General features: G+C 41.9%; 1 protein-coding gene across 7 annotated transcripts in view; it reads left to right on the forward strand.

Annotated features, from left to right (window-relative positions):
- VAV3 (vav guanine nucleotide exchange factor 3) overlaps positions 1 to 25159 on the forward strand; it is a 224929-nt gene that overhangs the window by 139692 nt on the left and 60078 nt on the right. For 4 of the 7 annotated variants that reach the window (XM_067538336.1, XM_067538335.1, XM_067538340.1 and 1 more), the window contains exons 17-20: positions 1491 to 1591; positions 18345 to 18367; positions 19042 to 19140; positions 23380 to 23425. In XM_067538336.1, the coding sequence (XP_067394437.1) occupies positions 1491 to 1591; positions 18345 to 18367; positions 19042 to 19140; positions 23380 to 23425 (269 nt within the window). The remainder of the gene's footprint in view (positions 1 to 1490; positions 1592 to 18344; positions 18368 to 19041; positions 19141 to 23379; positions 23426 to 25159) is intronic. The other 3 variants (XM_067538338.1, XM_067538337.1, XM_067538341.1) reach the window with 2 other exon arrangements.

Raw genomic sequence — 25159 nt, forward strand, 5'->3', positions numbered from 1 at the left:
TTTCTCGTTAATAAAATGCGGATAAAACCTCAATTTTTTAAGTGTTGGTAATGAAGGTTAATATAATTTATATAATAGATGTCTGAGTTTAGTACTTGGAGAGTTCCAATTCCCCTGTGCAACAACAAAAGAAAAAATGACTACAGATCAGATCGTCTCTAAATACCATATATTTTCTATCATCTGTCTCTTTAGGGTCTTATTTTCTGATACTCCATGAATTATGTTATAGAAGTTTATTTTATGAAAACAAACATTCCATCATTATTAGTGTACCAACTAATTTAGTAAATATCAACCTTTGCTGTGCATTTTATTAAAATGAAAGACATCTCTGTACTTGGCATATACAGAGCCAAATCTTGTTTCTGCTTCATGAGGCGGAAAGTGGCACATTATAACCACCATGTATGCTTGCTCCAGGGTGGTCTGGACAGTCTTGTAGATAATCAGGTCCAGTGTGAAAAGAGGAGCAGAGGGCTTTGTGTTGAGAGTTGTAGAACTGCTTAGGAGCAGGGAGCTTGTACAAATTAACTCCTTACTTCCCTAGTGAGTCAGACTTGGAATAAAAGCCTTGGGTAGCTTGGATCTAAACCCCACTTGAAATTCAAAGAGGTTCAAAATTGAGCTTTATAATTTATGTGAGTTAGGGAATGTCTATCCTGCAATTACAAACCTGCAGCTGGCCCATGCCATTTGACATGGGCTTGCGGGGCTTGGACTAAAGGGCTGTTTAATTGCAGTGTAAATGTTCAAGCTTGGGCTGGAGCCCCGGCTCTATGACCCTGCAAAGTGGGAGGGTCCTAGAGCTCGGGCTGCAGCCCAAGCCTGAATATTTACACCACAATTAAACACCCCCTTAGCCTGAGCCCTGTGAGTCCGAGTCAGCTGGCACAGGCCGGCTGCAGGTGTGTAATTGCAGCGAAGACATACCATTCCTCCAGGGGAGGGTGTAGTGCTCTGGGAGGTGTGCTCAGTGACTCTTAAAATTAATCAACATCTTTCCTTATAATTTCATTTTTAATGGAAGCAGTTTATAGTCAATAATAGAGATTATAAAATCCTCTTAAAAATCCCTCCAAAATGAATCCTGTCGTCTTATGCATGTTTGTTATGTATATGCCCATTGAAATCAAATGGAGTGTGGATCAATGATAGCACAGGGACCACCGTTGTATTTAGACTTGGTACAGTTTTGGAATGTACCATGCCAAACCCCGTTTGTGTCCAATTGAAATGAAGTATGTTATTCCACCAATAATCCAGTAGACCGTAGAACTATCTGGCTTTAAATGGCTTGAAGTAATGAAAAGAAGACTGGAGTTTCATGTTGCCACTTTTTCTCAAGCCTTTAGATACAATCATTGTGCAGCACAGCAAATTACTTCTAATGCCATCTATAGTATTTTTAAAATTTTCTTTATGCTAATTATTTCATATATACAGAATTTATCACCTTTAATGTATCACTATCTAATTTTACTTTACAGAGGAACATTTTATCAAGGCTATTTATGTTCTAAGTGTGGAGCTGGAGCGCACAAAGAATGTTTAGGGAGATTAGACAATTGTGGCAGAGCTAATTCAGGTGGTAAGTCATTTTTATTGTTGGAATACTGTTTTTAATTAGGACATGAAACTTGCTAGGTATAATTAAGGTTTAATTTACCTCTAATTTTGTTTATTGTAACATACATACTTTTGAAACTACCATTTATAAGCACAATTAGAATTGCATTTAAAATTCATAGGAACGTTTATTCTTGCTAAACTGAAATGTAAGAGAGGAAAGGAGTGAGAACCGCTATAGGACACACCAGATTCCTTAGCATGTGTTCCTGTACAGCAAGAGATTGTTCTGGTTTTAATCATAAACTGCTGATAAGTAACGTCTGTTATTAAAAAACCCCCATCCTTTGACAAACCACGCCCCCAGTGTCTCCATCTTTATCTTCCTCTTATGCTCTCAGTTCCTTGAGCTGGTTGTTTGTGCTGCCTCAGCTTCCTCTCCCTGTTAATTCTCTGTTCAATCTCCTCGGTTTCCATGGTTCCCACACACTCCACTCAAAATGTTCTCACAGACAGTAATTGATGGCTTACTACTGTCCACATCTGAGGCCTCTTTTTTTCCATTCTCATCCCAGATGGTGACTTCTTCCCCATTGTTTTTCTCCCCTACTTATGTCACCCTAACTTTTCTGATTTTCTTTCTACCTCTCTTAATCATCCCTTCAATGTGTGTGTCTGAGACACTCCCTCCTTCTTCTCTCTGTTCAGGTCCTGCAGAGATTTGTTCTCCTCTTTCATCTTATCCCTGGTAGCTCATCCATTTTTGTAACTTAAGCTACTGCCTCTAAAGCTCTCCCTTCCTCTGACTTCTTGTCTCTCTGGTTATTATTGCATTTCTGCTGATCTATCTGATATCTCCTCCTGGATGGTCTTACTGCTAACCAGAACTTGACAGAATTTTTCAACTATTTATTTCTATAGGAAGTTTACAGATTTACAGATCCTTGCCATATAAATATCAGAGACAAAACAATAATTGTTACAACAGTGAGCTTTTGCTTGTAGAGAAACATGATTCAGTAATATAATCATCAACTCTCTATTTAGCACTGTTACCCTATTACAATGAGCATCTTTACATTATCTGTGACATATCATTTCTAGTGATTTTATTGAATTGAGAAATTTCTGATTACACATTTAACAAACCAGGCACATATATCAAATATTAATATTAAAATTAATATTGGACAGGTGTACCAGGATTTTTTAGGTGAATATACTTTGTCTGAGCATTGAATAAATAGTAACCAAATATCTAAGCATTTTTTTGTTGTCTAAAACTTTGTAGAAATGTTAAGTTGACATCCTTCTCTCTTCCCTTCCTTCTCTCTGCCTAGTCAGTTGCTGCCAGTAATTCTGCTACCTTCCTAGTCAGCCAGGCTCCCAGCTTTAGTGGCATATTTGACTCTTCCCTCCATCCAGGCTCTCAGCAAATACTGTAATTACTTCTGACAAAAAAAAATTCATAATGTTGGGAAATGTTTTTGACAGAAGTTTCTGAACATCTATAGAACTCAATGGAATATGGGGAAAAGATTGGGAAAAATTTAACTAATAAAATTTTTCCTATATTTTGTTTGGAAAATATTTTTTATTTAAACTTTTCTGACCTGCTATTTTTCTTACCTGTTCTTTACTCTCCAATCTTACTGCTTAAAACTTTTTCTGTTGCTTGTCCATCTCTCACTTTGATTACAGCAATCTCATCTGCTTTCTGACTTCATTACTTGCAATCTATGCAAAATGTGTTTGCAAAAATAATCTCTCCCACTGCTTGGATCATATCATTCCCTTGTTCACAACTGGTTTTGCTTTCAAGCTTCTTCACAAGCCTGCTTGTACCTACATCTCTGCTCTCATTTCTTTCAGCTTTCCACTTTGCTCTGCACAAGCCTCCTTCTGAACAGCTCTCCTTTAGTTTTCTTCTTCCACTGTAGACTCCAGTTCAGGAAAGCATCCCTAATCAGGAGAGCATTCATTTAGGTGCTTATGTGGGATTTATCATGTGCCCAAGGGCTTTCCTGAATCAGGGGCCTTGTGTGTCTTCTTCCATGCTGTCATAAGAGCAGTCTTTTGCTTCTTGTGTACCAAATGCACCATATGCTTTCTTTATTCAAATCTCTCTCAGAAACACACTTCTTCCACAAAGCCTGCTAAGGATAAGCTGCCATAGTTAGATTTTTTTTAAATTGTCATCATTTTAAAAATATTTTTAAAACAAACATATGTAACTAATAAAAAGAGCTGAAACAAGCAACATATATGATCTGTTCTTCCACAAGAGATCTACACTCCCTGCGAACAACTTCCTCTATTTCCACTTTCTTTCCCACTCCCACTTTCACCTGTTATCATTTTGTTAGTATTTTTATCTTAATTAGATTACAAACTTCTTAGGGAGGCAGGGACATCGTATTTCAATTTGTCTGTAAAGTATTGTATACAGACATGGTGCAATGAAAATCAACAATAATAGTCATAAATGCTTAATTAACTCAGGTTTTCAGATTTCTTCCCAATTCTCCTGAATATACACTGAAGTAATGCTGTTCAGTTGCTGAAGGCAAAATAATCACACACATGCTATTTTATGAATTAATGAACTGAATAAATAATCATTTTAAAACATCGAAAGATACAGGATGTTCCTTTGGGTTTTATTTAAATGCTTTACCATGATTTTTTTTTTTAAAATAGTAGTACCGTATGACTATGTCATGAATCAGTGGTTGTTTAACACACTTTGGTGCGATTGGGTTATGTAATTATTCCATATTATTTTATTTATTTTGATTTAAATTGTGATTGTTTAATTTTTCTGTCTCCGTGCACTTTTTTCTCACCATTTGTCCTTTCCTTGTCTATATGAAGGCTCCCATGTTTCTGTAGCTACTGTACAAACCTACAGAATCCCTTCCTTCCCCCCCCCCCCCCAGCTCTTCTCCCAACTGATCAGAAAATTTGTTTTAAAACTGATCACTAGGGAGTAAGCTGTGACTTCTTTACAATCTTCTATTTCTGCTATCTCCTTTTGGGACAGTAGTCCAGATGAGGGTGTGTCATTAGTTTATGTACTGGCATTCTAATATTTCAATATTTTCTCCTTTTTAAATACAGTTTAACATTTTGTCATCTTTTTAGACCGCTGAGCAGATGTTTTCACTGAGCTCTCTGAAATGATGCCTACAACTTTCCCTGAGTGATTTGAGTCCTTTTATAGTGCATTCCAAGTCTGTTACTGAAAATTCAAAAGACTGACTTCTAGAGACAGATGAAACCTTAAGAATGACAAATTTAATAAGTGTCAGATTTAGATGATATACTGATGAGGGAGATGTTGACTAAAATCTAAAAATAAATTGCTACTTTGTCAAGTAATGACTTGTAGACAAACATATTGGCATGTGTTCTTTACATGTCTTGTTTCAAAGAAGGCCAGTTCAATAGATTATAGAAGTTGCAGTGATAAAGGTCCTTTGGTGATCAGTTGACTTGCTGAATGGTATAAAATGTCCAAATTCAGCCCTGGCTTTTCTTATTGTTGTTCCTGCCCCTGCTCCACGGGACATCTCTTGTGGAAGTCCTGTGGCTGTGCTTATTTCCTCCACTATCAGTTTATTCTTTCTTCCTGCAGCGCTGCTTTGTTCATTTCTAAGCAATCCTTCATTTCTTCTGTCATTCACTTCTAATCCCCATCAGCTCGTCTCTACTCTTAACTCTATGATCAAATCCTTCTACCTGCCTCCCCTTTCTGCTCATATTCTGACAGACTCCTTCAGTGGGGATGTACAGCTGTAACAAAACACAGACTTTAGCAAATATGCTTCTGTATTTTCATTACGGGAGCATTTATAAGGGCATACTGCTTACCAGCTGAATGGTTTTGTGCAGTTGCACCCAACTTTGTCCAACTCAAAAACTTGGGCTACTCAAAAGACATTATCCATGCTGCTTGTGCTCACTAGCCTGAACTCTCCACCACTGCTTCACAGCCTGGTGTTTTCAACCAACCTTCTTTCCTCCTTCCCTCCCTCCATTGTCTTTCTTTTCACCAGCATCTAAAGTTAAGCTTTCAAAACATCTTTCTACCTCCCGTCCCTAAGCCTGCCCCCTTCACACATGAACTCCTGCTCAGAACAGGGGATAGGAGGACTTCCTGCCTGACTAAGGTGATGCTATATGGATGGAGTGAAGAGTGGGATCTAGGCCAGCAGCACTCATTGGGGCCAGGCAGCAAGGGGGGAGTTCTCCCTTTACTTTTAGAAGAGATAGGGAGAAGCTGTGCTACTTCATGTTTCCCGTTTCATTGTGCACATGTATAGGAGTCAGCTACGTGGGCCTGACAATTTCTTGATCCCAGTATTTTCCTCGGGACTATCCTAGAATGCCAATAACTGAGCTTGACTCCATTTTAATCGTCTAAATCGGGAAATACCAATCTACTGTGCTTTATTACATTATCATACTTCAACCAGACCATGCCTTTTGCCATATCCTTCCTGTTAAAATAGGATTGCGTGCCTCGGACCATTGTTTCAGGTTGCATAGGCAATTTAATCTTTCAGTGAGAGAAATCTCTGAGCATAGGCTAAAAATATTTGAAATATTTAATAAATAAAGTAAAATTCATGACAACCTCTTGTTTGTAGCTTTTTCCAGAGAATGGATATTAGAATCATCTCATATTCAGACATAGATAAATAGGAAAAATTTTAACTGGCATTTTTACAATGTGTTGTAGCACAATCTGAGCACCCCAAATTTGCTACTCAAACAACTGGACCATTTCACATAGTCATGAAACAGTCTGCTTCTGACATTCTATCTTTTAGTAAAAAAAAAATACTGTCAGAAGAATTCCTCCTCCACATTAAAAACACAATGTTAATGTATATTAATGTATATTAATTAATGTATATTATTTAACAAAAATCTATTCTGATTTTCTTTCCTCCCCACCCCATATAAACACCCCCCCCCCACACACACACAAATCAGGCTGGCCTCTGTGAGATTCCTCTTTCATTTAACTTCCTCTACTTCAGATAGTGCTGCCTAAGAAAGAACCAAACATCCTTAGATGGAAAGGACATATATCTTTCATATGCATGGATAGTATGTGATGACTTGTTTAAAAAAAAAAATGTTACAGATGTGTATGAACTGTGATTAAACGAAAGAAGCTACTTTTGTATTTGTGCAAAAGTACATGTGCTACTTATGTAAATTTTCATATGTTGCAGCACATAATTTTTATCTCATATCGGATTATTCAGAATCAAGATGTTTTTGACATGATATAAAACCAACAGCTTCCCCTATTTATCTTTTCCCTGGCTTGGTCAGTAGTACAGATTTGCTGGCTGTCCTCCAAAGCCACCATGTCAGCGACATTGATCAACAAATGTTCAAGTCCCAGAATACTCATTGGAGAGTTGCTGTTCTTGTTTAACTTAAATAATAATGTTCAGCCTTTGTTGAACTAATCATCCTTATTGAGCTTGAATAACAGTCATTGTGGGATCAGGGTACTTTAGGACAAAGTCTTGTCCTGGGAACTGCCAGTGATATTCTCCTAAACCTTGCCATACCATGTCAGACCTTAGAGTCCTTATGCCCTCACTGTAGTCCAAAAAGGAACAGATAGCCCCATTCCTCTTTTTAAAGTAGTCTATTGTGCATTTTTTACATTTTAAAAATTAAAATTAAAATATTTAATAGAAAGATAGGTATTCCCCTGTTGTATCTCCATTTTCCACCTTTCATTTAGTTAGCCTGTAAGCTCCAGTTGCTCTGAAGATTAAGCTATTCCCTCTTAGACTCATAGACCTTCAGGCCAGGAGGGACAATTGTGATCATCTAATCTGACCTCCTGCACATTGCAGGCCACAGAATTTTGCCCGCCCATGCACTCCTGCAATAGACTTGTTATCTCTGGCTGAGTTACTGAACTCCTCAAATCATGATTTAAGGACTTCAAGTTACAGAGAATCCACCATTTACTCTAGTTTCAACTGGCAAGTGACCCATTCCCCATCCTGCAGAGGAAGATGAAAACTTCTCAGGGTCTCTTCCAATCTGACCTGAGGGAGAATTACTTTCTGACCCCAAATATGGTAGTCAGTTAGGCCATGAGTATGTTGGCGAAACCCACCAATCAAACACCCGGGAAAGAGTTCACTGTAGTAACTCAGAGTCCTCCCCATCTAGTGTCCCATTTCTGGCCATTGGAGATATTTGCTAGCAGTCACAGATGGGACACATGCCCTTGTAGGCAATCCCATCATGCAATCCTCTCCATAAAATTATCAAGCTCAGTCTTTGAAATCAGTTAGGTTTTTTTCCCCCAACTACTTCCCTTGGGAGGCTACTCCAGAACTTCACTCTACTGATTGTTAGAAACTTTCATCTAATTTCAAGCCTAAACTTGTTGATGGCCCGTTTATATCCATGTGTTCTTGTGTCAACATTGGCCATTAACTTTAGTAACTCCTCTCACTTCTTGATCTTTATCCTTCTGATGTATTACAGAGGGCAATCATATCTCCCATCAGGCTTCATTTGCATAGGCTAAACAAGCCAAGCTCCTTAAGTCTCCTCTCCTAGGGTAGGTTCTTCATTCCTCTAATCATTCAACTAGCCCTTCTCTGCACCTGTTCCAGTTTGAATTCATCTTTCTTAAACATGGGAGACCAGAATTGCACGCACTGTTCCAAATAAGGTCTCACCAGTGCCTCGTATAATGGTAATAAAAATTTCCTATCTCTACTGGAAATACCTCGCGTGATGCATCCTAGGATTGCGTTAGCCTTTTTCATGGTCACATCACATTGGCAGCTCATAGTCATCCTATGATCGACCAAAACACCCAGGTCTTTCTACTCCTCTGTCGTTTCCAACTGATATGTCCTCATTTTATAGCAAAACTTCTTGTTGTTAATCCCATGACCTTGCACTTTGCACTATTAAAATTTTCATTTCCCGTTTCTATTAGTCCATTTTCAGTGTCAGCCAGATCTTCTTGTATAATATTCTGGTCCTCCTTCGTATTGGCAATACCTCCCAACTTTGTATCATCTGCAAATTTTATTAGTGTGTACACACTTTTTGTGCCAAGGTCATTAATGAAAATGTTAAAGAAGATTGGTCCCAAGCCCAAGCCCTGAGGTACTCAACTAGTAATCTTCCTGCAGCCTGACAATTCACCTTTCAGTATGGCCTGTTGTAGTCTCCTGTTTAACCACTGCGTTACCCACCTTTCAATTTTCATATTAATCCCCCATCTTCTCCAATTAAACGAATTTGTTTATCTGCTCAGTCACTCACTTGTCTGGGCTAGATGCTGTTCCTGTTGCTTTTGTAGTAATGCATAATTGGGAGAATGTGGCCAAATGTTCTCATGACTTCAATCTAAACAAAACCTAAAAATTATGCTGAACGGATCCATTAAAAGTAGTCTGCTGTCACCCAAAGTGAGGGATCTTAGTTCTATGTCCACACTGTAAAAAACAAAAACAAAACAACAACAAAATCCCCCCAAAACCCCAAAGCAGCAAGTTTCAGAGCCCAAGTTGACTTGGGCTCACACTATAGGGCTAAAAATACCGGAGTAGATGTTCCTGCTTGGGACTGGGCTCTGAAACCCAGCCGGAGCGAGGTTCCGAGGGGGCTCTCAGCCTGAGCAGGAATGTCTACGTTGCTATTTTTAGCCTCACAGCACAAGTTTCACGAGCCCAAGACAGTTGACCCAGGCTCTGAGACTCACTGCAATGGGGCTTTTTTTGCAGTGTGGACATGCCTTCAATGGCTACACTCTCGTATTTGTAACCAGTCCATATTTAAATTAAAATTTTCTTTTGTAAAAATTCTGTGGCCCTATTTTATATAGCAGCAGTGTAGGAACTAGTCTGTCTTGCTTTGCTGCTGGTTTAAGAATCAGAACATACAAATCAACTGTTTAATATTAAATGAAAAATGTTTACTGGATAAACAAGCCATTTCTAATTTTTATAGCAGTGTCAAAATAGAATAGAAACTGCTTCCAGTCTGACATTCAGTCCCTGCAGTGTGTTGCCTACATTCAAATCATGCAGCGTTCATCAAGACTATCTACTAACAGAAAAGTCAGAATTTTAGTCTTTGTCCAAGGCTAAAAGTTTTCAAATCTGAACAGTTGAAGTTAGCCTCCTCAAATATATAGTTTGATGTCTGCATAAAACTGGACTGATTTTTCAAAGATGCTGACTGAGTACTTGTGGCTCTTAATGTCTTCATGAAATATAATTTACAATGTGTATTGTATGAAATGCCTCTGAGAGTTTGAGTGCTATGCGGTGCAAAATAGAGTTTCTTTCTTTTTCTCTTTCTTTCTTTCTTTCTTTCTACCATTTAAAGTTGTTGCTAGAAAAAAATTCATTTGCCTACAGTAACCACACATTGATATGAGATACCATGCTTAGTCCCTATACTGTGCATGTGCGTGTGCGTGTGCCCTTCACACAAGCACCTTTGGATGCTTTACAAAAATAGTCATATGCAGAGATTATAAAATGCAGTGCTAAAAAGATGAGTCTTCAAAGATGTTTTAGAAGTTGAATAACAAGTCACAGAATCCAATTTGTTAGGAAGAATAAAATCAAAATACCTATGAAAACAAGTCGTACAGTCCTTACATGAGAAACTCTTCAAAGGCCACCTAAACTAGAGTGCTTCATGCACGGTTACCAGAACTTTTTTCCCTTTAGCAGTACCTGTAGGGCCGGCTTCAGGACCCTCTGGAGCCCTGCGTACATGCCACAGCGTATGAGGTGCTGCCGGCTCTATGCCCCCTCAAGTTCCTTCTTTCCGCCTGTGACGGTTGTTGGAACTGCTTCCGCTTGCATTGCAAGTGCTCAATTCCTTTTGTTCTCCTTAATAGTTTGTTGTTTGTCTTAGTTAGGTAGATTAGACCTTAAGTGTTGTTAATAGTGGTAGTTAGTCACTTAGCATAGTCCCAGCTGGTTCTTTGATGGGAGCGAGGTCTGGTCTCTGGGTTTCAAATCTAGTGCCTCCTGTGGGAAGGCCTTTCCACTGAGTGACCCCCATGATAGTTGCCTAAAGTGCCTGGGGGAAGCTCATCATAAGGACAAATGCAAGATCTGTAAGGCTTTGAGACCTCAGACCCAAAAAGTCAAGAAGATCCGCTTGAAAGCCTTACTAATGGAGGCAGCACTCAGACCGGCCTCCGAACCAACCCATTCTACTTCGATACTGAGCGTGGCATCGGTTCAGAGCGCGCCATCGGCACTGGCCCTGCCTCTCGGCACCGGACTTCTTCCTCTCCATCAAGGAAGAAGCAGCAAAAGCAGCGCACAGTGGGGTCACTCCCCTGCACCGTCCAAGAAAGCAGGGTCGAACATAGGGCCTCACCGAAGCCAGACAGTGGAGATTTGCTCGCCGCCGGTGGAGTCTAGGTCTCAAACCAGAGAGCCACCCCCGACTCCTGAGAGTGGGAGGGCGTCTCTGCACCTGCCGGTGCTGTCGACACCAGAGGCGTTTCAGGCGGCACGGTCCTTGTTGGCCTTGCCCATGCTACCACAGCCTCCGCCCAGAGAGAAGGGGCCGGTGTCACAGGGTAAGCCTGCATTTGGACCCCTGGTTGGCTCAGGAGATCCCCAGAGCAGGAAGGAAGATCTCGAACAACCTGGTCGCTCTAGGTGGAGGGGTTGACATGGCATCACTCCCCCAGTAGTCATTCCAGGTCATGGTCACCGCATCGGCGGGGCACGGCGCAAGGTTGCCCTCCCAACACTGGTCATGATCCCCGCCACTGGGCGAAGTTCGCTCCAGGAAGCAGCGCCCGTCTGGGTCGCTTGCAGGAGGCCGCTCCCCAGGGGGAAGTCGGCACTGCTTCCCAGCACCGAGGAGTTCGCCCGGTGCAGCACAGAACCCGGTCGCTGGAGGCTGACTTGGTACCAAGAGGGAAGTGGCTCCTTAAGTCATCGGTCCCCAGGCACTGTTCCGGGTGTGTCAGTTTGGAGTCAGAGCTTGCTTCCCCGTGTCGGCATCAGTCGCGGCACCAGCACCAGGTCTCGTCGTCATCATGATCGCCGCCACCGAGAAGCCGTTCTCCAGAGCTCCGAACCACCCACAAATTGGGTCCTCGCTCCCCTACTACTCAGCACCGTACAGCGGGAGCCTCCAAGGCAGCCCCACTATGGTCGTCTGACATTGAGTCAGTGTCCTTTTGAGAGGACGGTCACTGGGCAAGTCATCGCCACCAGCAAAAGATGCCGGAGCACCCTTCAGCTCGGGCAGCCCTGGGATTGCCTCAGGGGCAGTAGCCACCCAAATGGCTGTATCAGAGACCCTGGGGGTTTCCCATCGGGCCAGGTCTGCAGTTGTTCAGGTCGTCTGGGGTGCAGTCTGCACCAGAGAAGGGCCATCGTTTGGCCTCTGATGACAATTCGGACCCATAGAAAGGGACCTCTGTTGGGGCCCCTCATCAGCGGGAAGGGATGCCACCACCCACCGCGTCCCTCCAGTCCTTCTCCTCTCCCCCAGGCAAGGTGGTCACTCAGGAACACTTGGTGCCCCTGGATGATTTCAGGGCGCATCAAGAGTTTCTCAAGAGAGTGGCTTCCAACTTGGGGTTGGAGGCAGAAAAGCTGAAGGAGGCATCAGACAGTCTCTTTAATGTCCTGGCAGCGGCCTTCCCAGCCCGGGTTGTCCTCCCTGTGCATGAGGGGGTATTGAAGATAGTGAAGGCCCTGTGGCAGACCCCTTCATCAGTGGCCCCAACCGCTAAGGGGGCCGAGAAAAAATATTATGTCCCGGCCAAAGGATTCGAGTACCTTTTCATCCACCCTCTCCTAGTACCCTGGTGGTAAATGCGGCCAACCAGCAGGACAGGCAGGGACAGCCTGTTTCCTCGCCAATAAATAAAGATAACAAGAAATTGGACTTGCTGGGGAGAAAGGTTTATTGGACGGCAGTCGTGCAGTTTCGAATTGCCAATCAGCAGGCTCTCCTGGGCAGGTACAACTTCAATCTCTGGGACTTGCCAAAGCACTTTGCGGATGCTTTGCCCCAGGACCAGGCACTAGACTTTAACACAGGTATCACAGTGCCCAGAGTAGTGCTGCAGGCAACTTCGGGACAGAGCATACTTGGTGGGCAGAGCCATGGCCTCCGCCATCTGCATGCACGGGTGCTCATGGCTGCAATCCTCGGGGCTGTCCCAGGAGGTCCAATAGTCCATCCCGGATCTCCCATTCAATGGGTCGGCCTTGTTTTCGGACTAGACGGATGTGAAGTTGCATGGTCTGAGAGACTTGAGGGCCACGCTCTGCTCCTTGGGTCTTTATAAGCCCCAGACCTCTAGACGCCAGTTCCATCCTCAGGGCCAGCAACAGCAGAAGTACCAGCCACAGTGGTTCACACCCTACAGAAGAGAGATAGAAATAGGGGGTCTAGGAGACATCAACCAGTGCCAGGGTCGTCCTCAGCCCCCCAGCAAGCGTCATTTAGGCGATCCGGTAATCAAAGGAGGCCATTTTGAAGGTGCGCTCAAGGGCGGCATTCCAGACTGTTCCCTGGATCCCTCCCATCCCTTCTTGAACCGCCTAGCTCCCTTTTTGTCCAACTGGGCCAAGGTCACTTCAGATCACGGGGTCCTTGGCATAGTTTCGGGAGGCTATGCCCTCCAGTTTGCTTCTACACATCACAACAACCCTCCCTCCCCATCCCTCTTCAGGAACCCCTCTCACTAGCAACTCCTCATGCAAGAGGTAGAGACCCTTCTCAGCCTGGGGGCTGTAGAAGGGGTTCCACCGGACATGAGGGGAAAAGGGTTTTACTCGAGGTACTTCCTCATCCCTAAAGTGAAAGGGGGTCTAAGACCTATACTAGACCTGTGTCATCTCAGCAAATATCTCAAGAGGCTGAAATTTTGCATGGTCTTCCTTGCCTCCATCATCCCCTCCCCGGATCCAGGAGACTGATATGCTGCCCTCGACCTAAAGGACACATACTTCCACATTTTTATTTTCCCCAGCCACAGGCGTTTCCTCAGTTTCGTGGTAGCTGACTCCCACTACCACTTTGCAGCGTTGCCCTTTGGCCTTTCCTCGGCCTCGAGGGTGTTTACAAAATATATGGCGGTGGTGGCAGCGCACCTGAGGTGCAAGGGGTCCAAATTTTCCCCTACCTGGACGACTGGTTAATCAGGGGCAGGTTCAGGGCCCAGGTCCAGAACAGTGTAGATCTGACATGTGCCACCTGCTACCGACTGGGCCTGCTAATAAACGAACTGAAGTCCACATTAACCCTGGTGCAGTGGATGGATTTCATCGGGGCGGTCCTGGACGCTTCCCAAGCCAGAGTTTTCCTAACCATCCACGCTTTGAGGCGATGTCTACCATCATTGCTCGCCTGCACCTCTGCCCAACGACAGCAGCCAGGCACTGTCTGCAGCTGTTAGGCCACACTTACGTGGTGAGGCTGGCTTGCCTAAGACTCAGACCACTTCAGTCATGGCTGGCCTCAGTTTATGCCCCGAGCAGACATTCCCTGGACCGGGTGGCCACAGTTCCCTCCCAGGTCCTGGCCACATTAAACTGGTGGCGGAGCCCCCTGGCAGTGTTGAGGGGTGTGCCGTTCGAAGAGCTAGTCCCCTTGGTCACCCTGGTATTGGATGCCTCAGACTTAGGGTAGGGGGCCCATATCAGCGCCAACCTCGGCACACAAGGGGTCTGGTTGAGGGAGGAGATGTGCATGCACATCAACATGAGAAAGTTACAGGCTATTCAACTAGCATGTGGAGTGTTCCTCCACTTTATTGCGGGGAAGGTGGTGCAGGTACTGACAGACATTACAGCTCACATATATTACATCAACAGGCAGGAGGGAGCCTGTTCCTCATCGCTCTACCATTTGTCTGTGGGATCTGGCAGTGAGGCACAATTTTCACATAATAGCCTCTCACCTCCCGGGAGTGAGGAACGACTGGTTGCTGCATCCAGGTGTGGTCTCTATGATTTTGCAATGGTGGGGCTCTCCTCAGATGGATCTGTTTGCATCAGCATGGAACAAGAAATGCCCGCAGTTCTGCTCCCTCCGTGGTCTGGAGACTGGGTCGCTCTCTGACACCTTCCTTCTGCAGTGGTCGGGGAGCTTCATGTATGCGTTTCCACCCATACCTCTCCTTCACAAAATCCTGCTGAAAATCAAGAGGGACAAGGTGGATGTTATCTTAATTACATTGGCCTGGCCGAACCAGCACTGGTTCAGCATGCTGCTGGACCTATCAGTCGCCCCCTGCTGGAGCTTCTGAGATGGCATGATCTCCTGTCCCAAGATCACGGTCACTTGCTACACCCGGACCTGGACTCCCTACACCTCACGGTGTGGAGGCTCCGTGGCTGAGTGCAGACGAGTGAGCCTGTTTGGCGCAAGTCCAGCAAATCCTGCTGGGTAGCAGGAAACCTTACACGAAGGTTGTGTATCAGGCTAAATGGAAGCGATTTACCTGTTGGGAAGAGTCCCAGGGGATTTCACCTGGGTGGTCACCAATACAGGCGATCCTGGGTACTTGTTGCAATTAAAACTCCAGGGGCTAACCATGGCCTCCCAGAAGGTCCACCTAGCAGCTATATTGGCGTTCTACCAGCTTTTGGAGGGGGGATCAGTTTTCCCTGACCCTATGACAATTAGGTTCCTAAAAGGGGTGGAGAGGCTCTATCCGCAGGTCCGTGACCTGGCACCTCCCTGGGATCTCAACCTGGTCCTCTCGGAGCTCACGGAGGCCCCCCTTTGAGCCCATAGCTACATGCTCTTTACTGCTGCTGTCATGGAAGATGGCCTTCTTGATGGCCATTACCTCAGCAAGAAGGTTCTCTGACATTAGGGCGCTGACTTCAAAGCCTCCTTATACTGTGTTCTGTAAAGACAAAGTTCAGTTGCGGCTCCACCCAGCCTTCCTGCCTAAGGTGGTTTACCAATTTCATTATAATCAAGACATTTTTCTCCCTGTGTTTTTTCCCAAACCACATGGTTCAGAGGAGGAGAGAATGTGGCACACGCTAGATGTTAAACGGGAGTTGCATTTAGTTATGCTGAGTTTGAATTTGGCCCTCAGTCTTTAATAACAGAATCTTTGCTGGCTTGGGGTAATGGGGTATTATAGTATTTACATTGAACACTATTACTATAAATACTTCTCTCAGTAAAAATCATACGTAGCAGGACTATGAGGGATGTTTATGACCTTTCTAGGCTATTGATTTTTAGCATCTTTCTAAGTCCCAAATATTAAAAGTTAATCAATCAGCTTCTCTTTCTACATCAAATCACAACATTAGGAGACTAAGCTCAGTTTATCCTAGTGAACTTAGAAACTCACTGCAGGAATAGTGTTTGTTATTCATAAAGTAGCAATAAGCTACAGCAGCTATTAAGACAAGATGCTTTCTTCGCTCAAAAGCAAAGCAGTTCACATGACTTTCATGTCTCATCCATAAAGTCCAAATCTCCTCTCATAAATTTTCCCGGAGAGGAAAGGAGAAAAAGGTACTCAGTGTAACTCTAATATTTGAGATATATGGGGTCTGAAGATAAGAGTAACAAAATTGGAGATTGGGGACGAACTTTTATAATGATTACATTTTCATGGTACTAACCCGAAAATGACTCAGTTCAGTTTTGAAGTAATTTATAATGCCAGGGTAATGATGCTATACAGGAGTGCAGGCCAAAAAGGTAGTTTCATTCTTACCCTAGTGCTTGGGTTGGCATTTTCAAAGGAGTCCAAGAAAGTTAAGTGCCTAAATCCTATTGAATTTCCATGGGATTTGAACACTTAACTCTCTTAGGTTCCTTTGAAAATCTCAGCCTTAATAATCTCCTCAACAGTATTCCTTTGCATCTCCCGCACAACCCCGATTTTGTAGTGCACAAAAGCAAATTAATATTTTTGGGGAGGTTGAAAAAAATCTTTACGTTTTTTAAAAAAAAAATTCCCTGAGTGTGACAAAAAAATGCAAACATAAGTCTGGTGGTGTAACTGAGCATTCACTCTTTATTTCACTATAACACTGAGATGGCTTACAGTAAAACTAATCATAAATTTATTAATAAATAATATAGATTTAAGTGATACTAAGCAAGAGGCAAAATGACAGGACCGGTTACAAACAAAACAAAAATAACATGCTTTTTAGTGACTAAAACTTAATTTTAGCAAGCTACAATTTTTGCCAAAGCATCTTTCTTATTTACATTGAGCTATCAGCAACTGCAGCCCTTCAGGCAGGAGGATCGACCATTCACAGAATCAGGTGGTTCTGTCCCCTTTGCTCCCTAAGTGATGGACAACTAGAATGTCTTATTTGCTCTCCTTCTATTTCCTAAAGTCTATTGTCTTTGCTTCAAAAGCCAGGAAGACTTCATGGGGGTGCTGACTCTGTTCCCCTTCTGTTAATAGTTAGCTTGATTGCTTTGTTTACCCTATATGTAAATGTACTTTCATAATCCTCTGCCTGTAATCAAGTGAATCAGACTGGTAAATCCACATACTTAAGTCTATGGCAGGCTTGATTTATGCACTGTTTCTAAAACACATTTTAAGAACGTATCGCCAGCACACATATGTAACTCTTTATACACAACCCATACATACATCAAGCAATAATATCCATGACCAGCATACTTCCAGTTTTTATTAGATCTTCTTCAGTATACTTTTATAGTACAATAATATTGTATACAATCAATTAATTCAATTGCTTTTACTTTGAGGTTCAAACCTTTTGTTCTCCCTCTGGTATCTGGACCCTGATGCTCTCAGTCACATTTTGAAAAGGTTTGGAAATCGTCTGTGGTTCTAAACTACACACTGAGCATGTGTCATACATAATTTTCCTTATCAAACATCATGAGTGGGCCTAGAGAATGGCCCTTAGAAATAAACACAGCTACGTGATAAGTCACTAAAAGAAAATCTAGGGTGTCGTGATACATTTATTAGAAAGTATGCTGATCGGATCACACATTACAAACAAACAAAGCCCCCAAAACACACAAACCCTTGTTGGGTTCATAGAAGTGCATGGTCTTCTATATGCATACAGCTTTAACACATTGATGCAGCCATTCTGATAACCCACAAGAGCATCTTTATTTATCCTTTTTTCATGCTGCTTTTCTTTTTTCAATGAAAGAAAACAAGGAAATTCATTGCAAAAAGCCTCCTACAGTATGTTAGTGCAGTGCTACTTGAGAATTTAAGTACATGAATCTCAAGAAACTTCAAAGCTAAAGTTCCCACCACAACCATTAGGCAAAACTCTGACGTTATTATACAGCAGTGCAGAATATTATGTAGGCACAAAGGGATTAGAGGAGGTTTAAATTATAGTTGCAAAAGGAATCTTAACTTTAGAATTTCCCAAAGTGTATGTGGTTACATAGTGTTTTTGAAACTCAGTATAACCATTTCTAAAGATTTAAATGATTTGATTGTTTGGCATACAACTGTTGGAAAGTTCAGCATAACTCAGAAACAAGCCATTTATAGTGTTGGTTCAGTGTTACCTGACATGAGCCAATAAGCTCAGAGAACACAGTTTGCAAAACAATAACTAGCTCGGCTCTAGGGCTGTCGGAACATATTACAGGTATCAGTTAGTAAAACAAAGCAGTAGTATGTTCTCATGCAGCACAGGAGTGACAGAGATTACTATATAAAAGAAAAAATTGACAGGCACTGATAATGCCAATTTTTACTTTTGTTTCAGAACATGGGATCCTGAAACATGAGGTAAGGATTCATTTTCAATTTTTATGTGATATTTATTTTGTGGATGACTTAAAAATTGCTCATTTACTGCATATGGCTTTGCCAGTGCAATAGATAATGTTTTTTTCTGCAGTTAACTTTATATTTATTTAGAGTTATTCAAACTCTAGCAGTAGAAGTGACTCCATGTGCATGCACTAACAATCAGATATAGCTTCATTAAATTGTAGTGGATTAATCTAATTTTCATTGAGCTTTTTCACTGTTTAGGATACTGGAAAAATGTAGGTTTTCTTCAATGTTATTAATATAACTTCGTAATATCTGTGATCACAGTTCTCCAACTCTTCTAGGCCAAATTTGGCAACAGAAATAAAACTATCCTCAGTAAATTTCTGCAAATTCTGCAATAATAATATACTACTATGGACTAATAAATTCTGCAATTCTTAGCCTATGATATGTTGCAAAATTTGCGGTGGAATGCTGAGTTTTCACATAACCATAGTCTTGTCTTAGTGTCTTTCAACGACCATGGAATTTGTTTAATCCTGACAGGAGAGCAAAATGAACAACTAATGTCCGGGGGAAATTAGTGGGTACATGTGATATGTCATGACAAAGCTCTCAGTATATTGCAAGTTACAGTGAGATATCTTGCTGCATATCGCTGATGTCTTTCTATTATGGTACAGAAAGAAGTAAAAGTCCTACTTCCCTTGACAAAACACAGACTATGTTTTAAACCCAGGACACTACATTGTGTTTCCAGCATCCATTTTAGATCAGTGAATGTAAGTTAGTTCTGTAAGCTGGCGTTACGGTTATGAGCGTCATATAATTGTGTATAATGATAATGGTGTTACCTATTCATGTTTGTGATTGTCTGTACTTGCATGTTGTCCTGCCATGGCTCAAGTTGGCAATGCAAATCAAAAGAAAACTATTACTGTTATAAAAAATATAATGGCAGAAGAATGCTGACTGCCAGTAAATACTATTACATAATTAAGACTGTGTATTCTCAGCCCGCTCCTAGGATAGTGCACATTTTTAGCTAGTTTCCACTATCTAGTTGCTATTTGGGAGCTTATAGGTTGAGACCTGTTTAAATTGTCTTAAAACCTATTGGAGAAATTAATAGAACTCCACTGACAATTTCTCTTTACTGGTTTTGTTTTACACTGGCCACCTGAACAGAAGTGTTATATACAGGTCTGACATCTTCAGTAATGTTAATGTTGTATAATCTAGTGGCTGAAGGAAAAGGCTAAAAGGAAATCTTGTTCTGAAAATATAGGCCTTCTACACTGGGGAGGTAACACATATTTTTTTTACTCCCTTGGCCTGTGAAGAATTTCCTGAAGGATGTGCAGTTCAGTCACTTATATCTTAGAAAACCTAGAGCCTTGGCTAATTAATATTAGGGGTCCTGGATGCTTGAGGTGACTGGTAAATGGATATGAAATCTTTCACCTGAATGGCCCCATTAATTGTTAAGATCTGGCACAGGTCATTATGGGCCATGATAACTGTTCAGTGGCCTGTGTGTAATGAGATGGTGAATTCCATTCAGCTCAGCCCTTGTTGGCAGGTTTACGCTAGTTTGCCCCATTTTTGAGAGGTTCAAGGTTGGGTCTGAATGAGTATAGAACTTCTTGGTTTTTGTTGAGGGCACATTATAAGGTTAAAAAAACATTGACAGAACTCTGAGGGGAGTGGAAGGGGTCGTTAGCATATGCTTGTTTTATAGTTAAGTAGAGCTTCAGCTGCCAGTGCTGTAAACTCACTGTAAAATGTCTGTTACATACACTCACTTTAATAGAATCCCCACCAGCAGTTTGCTTACCTTACCTTCTGCCATGTGCTGTTTGTTTGTTTTACATTTTTAATCTCTTTTTCTAAACTCTCTGTTAAACATGAACATTCTTAAATACCAAAACTATAGCATGGTTTGTTTACTTAAAAGTCTGTTGATCATTACACATGACATGGCAGAAGAAGCTATAAACAGATTGCTTATATAAGGTTGCCAGAAGTGAGTAAAACTACCAGTGATGAACATATGTAGCTAGACGAGTTAATATTTATCCTAATTATATTTTATTCCTCCTCTTCCCATGCCCCTTCCTCCAATTTGATAACTGAGATTTCTGTAAGAAAAATTATTTCTCCTGATGGAGTTTCTGTACCTTGATTTTATGTAGAATGTAAAATTGGAGCCTTATTCTCGTTTGTGCCAAGGCCCCTTTACATGGTTCTGGCAGTATAAAGGGGCTTTAAATGTAATGTAATATGTCTTTAAGGTCCTTTATGCTGCCAGAGTGATGTAAAGGGAACTTTAGTGTAAATGAGGATCAGGCTTTTAAGAAAAGATGGATTTATGTTGCATGCTAATAAGATAATGTGAAGATCTACTGACAATGTGGTAAGATGAAGCATTTAGTGTGTGTGATTTTATTGTCACATGGATAATTTGCCACAATTTTTTTCCAGTTAAGCCACGGAAACGTTTTGTGACCAACCACTGTAACTTCCCCCCAGCTTTCCCCTCACCCGAAGCTTATGGCTCCTCTCTTCTCTGTATCAGTGTGAATAAACAATAGAGTCTCAGTTTTAAAAAATAAATAGGGAAACTGTGTGTCCCTGGAAAACACGGCTGTCTGTTGGTTTGACTGAAAATGTTGTTTTTCTTGGTCTTTGTAAACCCTAGCAGAGTGGCCACCGGAGTGAAACTACCAAGGATGTTGGTTTCCCTATAGCATTTTATAGGAAGTTTGGTTTCCCATGTTGACTTGAAAGGAAAAGGCTGTAAGGAGAGTTTAAATAAAAGAATGAGCTCACTACCCAAGCGTATGTTCTTCATCACCACACTGATTGTAGATAGGACACTGGATAGTTCTAATCCTAATTCCTGCCATGATTCAGGACATGAAACATTCCAAGAGGGAGCCCTAATATTTTCCTTCATTCTTTCATTTTAGGCTCCTTTTCTCTCTTCATAAGTCCATCCTGCCTTGTTATCAACTGAAAATAGTGTTTCTTCTCCCCAGTGGCTGGAACCTAATTTAGATTGTGTTCTTCCCTTACCAGTCCTTGTAGGGTTTAAAAACACAATGGCCCAAACAATCAAGAGTCTCAGTTGTTTTCAAATCAAACAGGAATGCATGTGAATGGAGTTGCAATTCTAATAGGGTGGGAGATTTGCACTCACTGTTCCTGCTTTGTACTAAGACTGGTTACAGTTAACAATGCCTGTCCCATCTCTCAAATGAGCACTTAGATTTTTTTTAAAAACATGAAGTAATCAACTTTTATTTTTGTTTTGTTTTTTAGTTTAGGCAAACTGGCATTTTGTGAAATCCCAAGTATCCTATACGAACATATGAGGGTTTATTATTTGGTAAGTGCTGACTTGTGCCAATTGCACAGACATCTGCATTTAAATAGACCCGTAGGCACTTCAGTGCATAATAAGGTATATCTGTAAATCAGTCATCTCCTCCTGCTACTTGTTTTAACTAGTAGCTTGCATGAGGACTCATGCAAATCAAATGTTTTACTCAAGTCACGCAGAAAAAAAACAAGATGCCAAACAAAGGGTGCAATTAGGTTTCTTCAATGTACTTGCAAAAAGTCAGTAATATGAGCTGGTGCAGGACATGAGAAGAGGAAAGCCAGAGAGTTGTAACTCTTTGTATAGCCAGGGTCTATTTAAATACAGACGTCTCTGCAATTAGCACAAATCAGCACTTACCAAATAATAAACCCTCATATGTTCAGTATAGGGTACTTGGGATTTCACAAAGCTCCTAAACTAAACTGCCTAAACTAAAAAACAAAACAAAAATAAAAGTTGATTACTTCATGTTTTTAAAAAAAATCCCATTTGAGAGATGGGACAGGCATTGTTAACTATAACCGGCCTTAATACAAAGCAGGAACAGTGCAAAGCTCCCACTCTATTAGAACTGTAACTCCATCCACATGCATTCCTGCTGTTCTAGTCCTGAACCTTCCCTGAGGCAGACAGTGCCAAACTGTGTGGTCTATTTTTCCACTATAAAATACGTAGAGTTATTGCAAACATTTTCACATATGATCTCAGTGGAGTTTAAAACCAGGTGTCAAGAGGTGACAGGCTAATACAGTGGTTCCCAACCTGTGGCCCAGAGGCCAGAAGTGGCCCGCGGTGTCTTTCAAAGCCTGCCACTCCCCTCCTGCTAGCTGCAGAAGGGAGCTGCTGCCTAAGGACCCAGTGCAGGCTCCTTGCTGCACCCAAGGGAATGGGAGATCAGCGCTCCCCTTCTCTCTCTCTCTTCTCCCCCCCCCCAAGTTTCCACGCTGCAGGGGAACAGGAAATCAGCAAGGAGGCAACCTCCTGGCTGTACTGGCTGCAGTGGTGGGGAGGGGAAGGGAGAGAGGGGCGGAGCAGCCAGGACCCACCATGCTTGAGGAGAGGGGTAGGACTCTAAAAATCAGTGCCTTCCTGTTTGGCCTGCATTTAGCAGGCCACCACTGTCACTTAGCTGCCACGCCATGTGCTTTAATGTGTAGTGACAGCCACTCATCTACACTAGAGCTTTGTCTGTGAGTGTGTGACATACTGTGAGTAATTTGTAGGTGTAAAATAGTGAATGTAAAAATGAGCACAGTAGCATCAAAATGTTTACTTTAAATACCTAATGATTTGTAGTCTTTAATGGTGTATACATCAATGCATTTTTTAATAGTTGATAGACTGCTGGCCCTTCAGGGTTGTAAAAATGATATTTGTGATCCTTGAGCCAAAAAGGTTGGCAACCACTGGGCCAATACATGAATCTTATGTATCACTTGGATCCCAATAGTAAGTATTGAAGCATGATATTTCTGCATTAACCTGCATGATATTTCTGCATTAATCATTGTAGGATGGAAGAGAACGTTTAAAAAATAGCTTTGCCTAGTAAACTGTTAGAAAGCAAATAGTGCAATACTCAGAAATGGAAACCAATTTATACATGTCTTTGACTTGTATTTTTGACATGCAGAAACGAGCTAATGGAATTCGAAGAAACTCCAGGCACATGGACCCAGGTTTGTTTCATGCCTTTTTATTAATTACACTTTTGAATTAAATAGGGAAAAAAAGCTTCAAGCTATATCATCATGTTGTATCATGATCAACAGTACATTGCATGCAGTGTTGCGAACACACTGCATATTTTCTGTTGGGAACCTAAAGTCTTGCAGGTCTAAATCAGTTGCTTGGCTGGGTTTTCAAAGGTACGGTCATATGACTGACCGAACTCCAGATTTTTTTTTACATGCATTTTTATAAGCAGTGCTTGTTCAGTTTTGTTTGCACACTGAAATGCCTCTGGCCTTTTGGTTAACAGCTCCTCCACCCTTGTGTACTTTGCGGTTAAAAACAGGCAGCTACTTATAAACCTTAGTGTGTGATCCTGCAAAGTTCTGGGTGCTCTCAATTTGCATTGGAAGCTATCAGTGCCTTGCTGTATTGGACTTCAGCTGCTCTCCAAAAAGCCATAAACAGCCTGTAATTTTACATAGACCTTTATAAAGGTTTTATTTTTCACTATAGTTTGTTAGATATTGTTATAGACTCTTGGACACAGGCTCTTAGGAAAATTAAGGGTTTAATTACAAACTGTATGCTAACTGGGTGAGCATCTCCTCTGGAGACCAATTTTTGTCTGAATAAAATACTGAATAGTTCTGTTTAACACTGAAGATTTTTACAGTAATTATGTTTTTGTCCTTTCTATGTTTCTTTTCACAGTTTAATTATTGGAAATTTGTTATGCATATGTTAACAGTTACTCTGAGTAAAGCTAAGTTATTGGTTGTTAAATGTTTCTAAACCAAGGGTTCTCAAACTTTTTTTTCTGTGACCCCCCTTTGAAAATATTTCAGGCTGTGATGACTCCCCCTCCCTGCCCGCCCCCCTCCAAAAAGAAGTGATGCCCTCTCCCCCCCTCCATGCCATGCCACGCCACCCTTACTTCTGCGCTGCTGCCGGGGGCGGCTCTGCCTTCAGAGCACCCAGCCAGCAGCCGCTGCTCTCCAGCCGCCCAGCTCTGGAGGGCTCTGGCTGTTAGCCATGCACAGGGTTGACAGCTGCAGCCAGGCATGCATGGGGGCTGACAGCTCGCGGCCCTTCCCCATAATAGCCTCACGACCCCTTGAGGGGTACTGACCCCCAGTTTGAGAACCCCTGTTCTAAACATAGAAACCTGAGAGTAGTTTGAGTAGAACACTAACTGGGAGAGCAGCCTTGCACCATCTCAAAACCTGGCAAAGCTGTGTGTCTGCTGAAAAGTAAGAGTAGTGGTTAGGCTGGCATTCTTACCAGTGTTCAGCGGTACAAGTTCTAAACACTGTAGCTACTTGAAACAATCCGTGCCCTTCTTACTCATGTCAGATTATGAGATGTTTTAGAAGACTTACAGTTGCTTTGTTGCCTCTAGCCAAACATTGCGTCATTCTGCACTTAGGTCAGCCTGTATGCCTTTTGCTCAAAGAAACTGAAGCCATTTAAAATAACTTTAACTTCTAATATGTAGTGCTGTCAGAAGGGGCAGCATAAGGAGTAGCAGTGAAATAATTCAGAAAAGCGTAGGAATCCATTGGCCTAGTGGAGCTTTTGTCTCTTTACCTCAGAGCTTCTCATTCAGTTATACAAACTGATGTATGGGGCATATTGTTCACTTGTATGCAAGTTCTCATGTAGGCCCAAATTTATAAACTTTGTTGTTTAATGTTAGGCTCTTAAATCCCTATGTAGGCACCTAAATATAAGTAACTTGA

Source organism: Emydura macquarii, unplaced genomic scaffold (genome assembly GCF_026122565.2).
Source record: "Emydura macquarii macquarii isolate MOO-44397 ecotype Brisbane River unplaced genomic scaffold, CSIRO-AGI_Emac_v2 contig_480, whole genome shotgun sequence".
NCBI lineage: Eukaryota > Metazoa > Chordata > Testudines > Chelidae > Emydura > Emydura macquarii.